Raw genomic sequence first — 7,685 nt, 5'->3', positions numbered from 1 at the left:
ACCATACCTCTTTGGACTTTACAATGCTTTGCCATGCTTTCAATATTTTTAATTAAGGTACACATTTTATAAGGGTAATCATGCAAACTGCAGTCTCTAAACATACTGTATAAAAGATCTCCCTGCTCTCTCTCGGCACAAAACACCAGAAACAATATGTTTTCTAAAAGAATTTTATGAATCATATCCTCTCTATATTTGTATTCCTACTTTATGGCTTGAATTCAGCCTATAATTATCATTTGAATGTGGTTTATTCAATAGATTTTTAATTGTTAAACGCAATGGTGTTTATTGCACATATAAATATACACAAACAATAACAAAGGCCAACAGCCAAGTAACATTATTCTGAAACAATGTAACCAATAAAAAAAATGCTGCTTTTGTAAAAGTGCCTTATAATGGATTACATCATTTTTTACTTCCTCAAATTATTTTACCCCTCAGACATGTTTTGGTTTTGCATCACATTGCAGATATTTTCTCATTTGCTGAAAATAATTAAATGGACTACATTACTGTCAACTTTGAAAAGAAAAATGTAACAACCAGCTGACAGAAAACCTTTTGTTTAAGGGAAAGATTATATTCATAAACAAAACATGTCCAGAATATATATATATATATATATATATATATATATATATATATATATATATATATATACACACACACACACACACACACACACACACACACACACACATACACATACACTTCCAGTCTCTCAGTGTGAGGCTGATCATTATTCTAATCTACTTATAAAACGGACAAACAGTTTTCGTCTTTGCACTAAAAATGCATTTAACACAGCAAAAAATAAAAACTGTATATTTTGTAACAGAACAGATGTGTTCATTTCATTGCCTTTTCTACAATCTTCTGAAACAGGTAGTTCACTCTCACCTCTTCCCGTTGCTTGTAAAAGCTGGCTGAAATCTTCCTGCGGGCACGTCTGGCATAAACCTCCCCGACCAGCATGACAAAAGCAACAAGGTGCAGGACTCCAACCGTGACGGCTATGGAGCTGCTTGGGGCTGAGAGTTTCTTTAAGCAGCCTTCACTGAGAAGGGGAATCCTGAACTTGTAATTTTTAACCATTTTGTGTGTTTCTGTAGGGATTTGAGCCTTCTCACCCAATACTCCAAAAATTCTGGCAACATCGTTAATTCCTTTGTTGATTTCATCCACACCTGGCACTCCAATCTTAACCTGTAAAATATATTAAGACTTTGTTTTTGTTTTTTTGTATGTTCCCAAATGTGATAAGCAAGCAATGATATCCACCCAAATACATAAAAAATCAAAACAAACCAAAAAAAAAAACAACACACAAAGCATAACACAAACATGTAAAATATTGAGAGTTTCTAGTTTGGTTCCAGTTTGAAGTAGAGTTAATAGTTGATTGACTTGAGATCTGAAGCACACTGTTATGATAAAATGCAATCTGAAAACAGATATACTGAAATTAAAATTAAAAACATGTGAATTGTAATATTATTTAAATTACAAAAAAAATAAAACAAGCAATGGTTTTTTTTTTTTTATAATATTAAGAGGGATACTACAAAAGGGAAGGAGATATATATATATATATATATATATATATATATATATATATATATATATATATATATATATATATATATATATATATATACACACATTTTTTGAAGGCTCTCTGCATTAAAAATAAAACATAAAAACACAACCAAACAGAAAATGTATATATTTCAAAATGTGCGTTTACTTACTGACAGCTTGGTTGAAATAGAAAACTCTACTTCTGGAAAGTCATGTGCCCATTCTAGAATATTCTCCAGGAGGAAGAAGACAAAGTGATCAAGTCCTATTATTACTGCAGCTATCACCCCATAGACAGCTAGGATCACTATACCACGCAGGGCTCTCAAAACCTCATGACGAGACATTCTTAAACCAGTGGACTTGACAAGCTTTTTATCATAGGATAGCAGGGCATCAGCTCTCCCATGCTCCTCAGCTAAACTACGCAGTTTCTCTGTATCATACAAATTGTCATATTTTATGTCTGTCAGGTAGCCTATTAAATACCACACAGACCCTGCCAACAAATACAAGAGGAGCAATCCAGCAACAACCTTTTTCATCACCTCCAACGATGTTCTCAGAATCGATTCAACCGAGTGGAATTCTTGTTTCACTCCCTCAGAAACGACGTCCAGCTTTTCCATAACCTCAGAAATATCAATATTTCCCCTAAAGTTCAAATTATTTTTAGCTTGTAGCATGGCGGGTATCGTTTGAAAGAACCCGTTAAAATCATCTTTAGCAGAATTCAAAATGATGGTGGAATTTAAAGTTTTTTCAGTTGTGGTTTGGGTTGAACATTTTATTATGTCTATTACGTATTTAATGTTTGTGACAATGTTTGGGATACAGTTTAAGACTAGCAACATCATGGCTGTTGAAATAATCAGCTTGCGGCCTTGTTTGGTACCCAGGGAAGGTATTATCATGGTAAACATACACCGAACAGGATGCACAAGAAACAGAATGAAAAGACACACAAAAGCATAAATCCCAGCCACAACACAAGATGCCAAGTATGTGTATTTTAAAGTGAGATACAGCCATGTAAACAGAAGCCCCCCAGTTAATGTTGCAATGAACAGGCACTGCAGGAAAAGAGCAAGACACTCCAGTGAGCTGCTGGGAGTTGGTTTGGAATAGATGGACCACAGAAACTTGAAGGTCTTCTGAGCGTTTTCAAGAAGGGACCTGAACAAGAAAAGGAAGCGCGCATTACCAATTCTGTTAAAACAAAATTAGTGAGATTTGAAAGAAAAAAAAAAGAAATGGGAGGAAGGTCTGGGTATAAATTGATGCAAAAAAAGTTTTTAAATAAAATGAGTGAGTCCTTGACATGTCTGCATTGACACCCATTACGAAAACACTTTATTATCTTACTAAACACATTCAGCAGCTGGTTTAAGAAATGTCTCTCTGGGTGTTTTACACAGCTAAAGTCGTTTGAATCTACGTTAACAAGTATTTGCTATTTTAAGGTTTAAATGTGATTACTTATTTAGTAAACATATACCAATCAAATTCCATGATTTCAATGTTAACAGAGATATTTCTATTCTGTATTTATGCCTTCTTTCATACATCATATTAGGTTAACTGAGCCAAACAATTTCTTCATGGTAATCTCGTGGCTTTGGATAAATAAAATGAATTGTACAAACCTGAAACTATGAGCTTTCTCCATTCCTCAGCTAGCAGAGGCAAACTTCAAGAAGAAAGTCTTTTGGTAGCTTAATGTTTTTGCAGTTCCCTGTTTGCTTTTACAGAATAACTTCAAGTTTAAAGGAGGAGCCAAACGACCCAAAGATATATTCAAAACGAGATCAGTGGGCAAGGTGTAAACTGAATGGTCATGTTGTGTTGCAGTTTGAAAAGAAAAAAAAAAAGTCTTGATTTGTGCAACTCTGTGCAATGTTCTTACATTGTGCTGTGTTATAGTGGTGTGCTATGGTATTTTCCTGTAGAATATGGTTCTTCACAGACACATTCTTTTCTACTGACTTGTTTTCAATTCAAAATACAGGCACACTATTACACTGTAGCTAAACTGTATTTATTTTTTATACAGTACTGTGCAAAAGTTTTAGGCAGGTGTGAAAAAATGCTGTAAAGTAAGAATGCTTTCAAAAATAGACATGTTAATTATATTTATCAATTAACAAAATGCAAAGTAAGTGAACAGAAGAAAAATCTACATCAAATCAATATTTGGTGTGACCACCTGTGAGGCGAGAGTGTATTAAATGGAATGTCCAGACAGTAATTTATGTGTACAGAAATAAAATAATTTATTTTTATTATCTATACACAACAAAATAATTAAATAACAAAAGAAAACAAAATGGTGTGAGGGAAGGAGTGCAGGGGTGAAATCCAAAACAAACCGTGATGACTCGTCTTTAATTGTTTTCGTGGCGAACCATACATAAATAAAAAAGACAAAAGAAATGTTAGTGTTTTTTTGTTTTAAAAATCCCGCTGCACCAAACCAGTCTCTCCCTCCACCCGTTTCTCCTCCTATTTTACTTTCGGACCAACCCCGAACACAGTAGTATGTTCCCTTTAGTATGTAATGTCCCGCCTCTGTAGTCAGTGGAACACCAATCCCCAACTGACAAGTGTCCTTATCCTTCACTTGACTCCAGTGGCTGGAATTTACATACTCGTACTTCTGCCCCTCATCAAGGTGCCGCCCCTCAAAAAGATGACTTTTGCCATGGTCACGAGATCTTGGTAAGGGAAGTCCCGAGTTGGTTTGATGCCATCTACTGTCGGGAGGCTGAATCACAGACTGAAATCCCTTTGACTCATCACACCACCCTTTGCCTTAAAACAGCATTAATTCTTCTAGGTACACTTACACACAGTTTTTGAAGGAACTCGGCAGGTAGGTTGGCCCAAACATCTTGGAGAACTAACCACAGTTATTCTGTGGATTTAGGCAGCCTCAGTTGCTTCTCTTTCTTCATGTAATCCCTGACAGACTCGATGATGTTGAGATCAGGGCTCTGTGGGGGCCATACTATCACTTCCTTTACGCTGAAGATAGTTCTTAATGACTTTCGCTGTATGTTTGGGGTAGTTGTCATGCTGCAGAATAAATTTGGGGCCAATCAGATGCCTCCCTGATGGTATTGCATGATGGATAAGTATCTGCCTTTTCTTCTCAGTATTGAGGAGACCATTAATTCTGACCAAATCCCCAACTCCATTTGCAGAAATGCAGCCCCAAACTTGCAAGGAACCTCCACCATGCTTCACTGTTGCCTGCAGACAGTCATTCGTGTACCACTCTCCAGCCCTTCGGCGAACGAACTGCCTTCTGCTACAGCCAAATATTTCAAATTTTGACTCATCAGTCCAGAGCACCTGCTGCCATTTTTCTGCACCCCAGTTCCTGTGTTTTCGTCCATAGTTGAGTCGCTTGGCCTTGTTTCCACGTCGGAGGTATGGCTTTTTGGCCGCAAGTCTTCCATGAAGGCCACTTCTGACCAGAATTCTCTGGACAGTAGATGGGTGTACCAGGGTCCCACTGGTTTCTGCCGATTCTGAGTTGATGGCATTGCTGGACATCTTCCAATTGCGAATGGAAGTAAGCATGATGTGTCTTTCATCTGCTGCAGTAAGTTTCCTTGGCCGACCACTGCGTCTATGGTCCTCAACTTTGCCTGTTTCTTTGTGCTTCTTCAAAAGAGCTTGGACAGCACATCTGGAAACCCCTGTCTGCCTTGAAATTTCTGCCTGGGAGAGACCTTGCCGATGCAGTATAACTACCTTGTGTCTTGTTGCTGTGCTCAGTCTTGCCATGGTGTATGACTTTTGACAGTAAACTGTCTTCAGCAACCTCACCTTGTTAGCTGTTTGGCTGTTCCTCAGCCAGTTTTATTCCTCCTACACAGCTGTTTCTGTTTCAGTTAATGATTGTGTTTCAACCTACATATTGAATTGATGATCATTAGCACCTGTTTGGTATAATTGTTTAATCATACACCTGACTATATTCCTACTAAAACCCTTGACTCTGTGCAAGTGTACCTAGAAGAAGTGATGCTGTTTTGAAGGCAAAGGGTGGTCACACCTAATATGGATTTGATTTAGATTTTTCTTCTGTTCACTCACTTTGCATTTAGTTAATTGATAAATATAATCTATTAACATGTCTATTTTTGAAAGCATTCTTACTTTACAGCATTTTTTCACACCTGCCTAAAACTTTTGCACAGTACTGTACATTACAACGATATGATCAGGAAAATGTTGTTGTTAATGTTAAGAGCACAAAGTAAAACTTAATAAAAGGGAACTAGCACTAAGTTATGTACCTGTATTCTATACAGTCTATATTTTTTAATGAGAAGATTGTGCTGGTAATAACAATAATATGATTAATTGTTATTATTAACTTTTAAAAGATTTTGGTGAATTATGCTTAATATATTTTTCTAATTTTACAATTATATGTAATTTATTTTAAAGGTAAATGGGACCAAAGTCATCTGCTCAAAGGTCAAAGAAATACAGAGAAGAAATGAAGTCTGAGCCTCTGAAATATTAGGAGCATCTTAAGAAAAAGAAAGATACCTATAAAGAAAACAAAATGGAAAGTTAAAGAATATTGAACAGTTATCAAAAAAGGAACCAAAATACAAAAGACGGCAATGGAAAAAAAAGTACAAGATTTAATCTCACCACAAGATGATCTGCTTACCTATCAAGAAGCTGGGGGAAATTAAGAAAATGTGAAAATAGAGAAGAGATGACAGAGAATTGCAGCAAGGTTTAGAAACACCACTTCTCCAAAAACAAAAGCTACCCATCAGTTTAGATTTAACCCTGATAAGGTCAGCAAAGTTATTTTTTTCCACATTGACGTTGTTTTTGAGTTGCATGAAAAATATTGTCAAACTAAATCAGAAAAACAAAGGCAAGTCTCTTCAAAGATCTTCAGTGGGAAGATCTTGAAGAAATACAAGCTAAGCAGCAAGCCTCAGAAAAGTTTATTCTATCGTTCTGTTTTTAAAACATTCTAAGGTATGAATATAGTAGAGAGGATACAATCTTTTCAGCTAATACAAAAGCACCTTTATCTTAAAACAACAACGTGGCTCTCCAGAATAATACATTAGAGTCAACGAGAAAGTGAAACTAAAAGCCAGCATCTTTCTCGTTCTTATTAATACAGGTCAGTACATCTTAATTATACAGGTCAGTCAAATGTAAGTAAACTAAGATAATAATAAACTAAAGCAACTGAGCATGCAAACTTAAAGCCTACATCCTTCTCGTTCCTAGTTATACTGTTGCATGGACTTAACGGATGTGTACTCACTACTAATAAAGTGCCCAGAAAGTGCATGCACATAAGCATATAACCCGTAATCTGCTATAGAATATGATAACAATAGCATCTGGTTCTTAACACAAGCAGGTATGATACCACGTGTTGACTTTAAGCACGATTAGAAAGAAAAAAGTCCCTATGGTTCTATACACACCTATCAGACATTTTGTGCACATCCATTTGCTACATAAGTCTGAAATGTGCAGTTTGGGAAAAAAAAAAAAAAAAAAAAAAAAAAACTTGTTGTAGCAAACATATCTGGTACTTCACCTACTTACTCATTGAAAGTCAATAACTACAGTACTCTTTTCTAGACTTACTCTTAAGAAGTCTTTTACTGCTTCATTTAACTCAGCTGGGTCTTCTGGATCGAAGAATGTTACTGGCTGAAAGCTTGTCAGTTAATAAAGGAAGCTGTTGGTTGGTTAAAGACAGCAAAGGTGGGGAGAATTTGACTCTTCACGTGATAAGATGAAGGAATGTGCAATCCTACCTGAGCATGGTATGCAAACAGACAAAAGTGTAGTACCTGGTTTTAAAAAGAAAATATTTTAATATAACACATGGTTCTTTCAAAACTGCACATTTCAGACATATAGCCATTTTACTGTGACTAGTTACTAATGCATTAAAAAAAGCACAAAGTAACATTAGTCTTGCTTTCATTTAATTTCCTTTTCTACAATCTTCTCAAACAGGTAGTTCACTCTTTTCTCTTCCCGTTGCTTGTAAAAGCTGGCTGAAATCTTTCATTCTGCACAAGACAAGT

General features: G+C 35.9%; 1 protein-coding gene across 1 annotated transcript; it reads right to left on the bottom strand.

Moving 5' to 3' along the window:
• Positions 1-725: 725 nt before the first annotated feature.
• LOC121298324 (osteoclast stimulatory transmembrane protein-like) lies at positions 726-3,652 on the bottom strand. The gene is made up of 3 exons (XM_041225384.1): positions 3,237-3,652; positions 1,761-2,766; positions 726-1,215 (listed from the first exon to the last, which is right to left on the bottom strand). The coding sequence occupies exons 1-3, from the start codon at positions 3,257-3,259 to the stop codon at positions 859-861; spliced, it is 1,386 nt and encodes a 461-aa protein (XP_041081318.1). The 5' UTR covers positions 3,260-3,652; the 3' UTR covers positions 726-858.
• Between the last annotated feature and the right edge of the window lie 4,033 nt (positions 3,653-7,685).

This window comes from Polyodon spathula, chromosome 23 (assembly GCF_017654505.1).
Source record: "Polyodon spathula isolate WHYD16114869_AA chromosome 23, ASM1765450v1, whole genome shotgun sequence".
In the NCBI taxonomy this organism is placed as follows: Eukaryota; Metazoa; Chordata; class Actinopteri; order Acipenseriformes; family Polyodontidae; genus Polyodon; species Polyodon spathula.
This window is presented reverse-complemented; position numbering and strand designations above follow the sequence as displayed.

What these genes read in the sequence shown, in the direction of transcription:
- LOC121298324 (XM_041225384.1), bottom strand. Translation starts at nt 3,259, where the DNA reads ATGGAGAAAGCTCATAGTTTCAG. An exon ending in GAGAAAGCTCATAGTTTCAG is followed by an intron (nt 2,767 to 3,236) that starts GTTTGTACAATT and finishes TTTCTTGTTCAG; the next exon opens with GTCCCTTCTTGAAAACGCTC. An exon ending in CTATTTCAACCAAGCTGTCA is followed by an intron (nt 1,216 to 1,760) that starts GTAAGTAAACGC and finishes TATATTTTACAG; the next exon opens with GTTAAGATTGGAGTGCCAGG.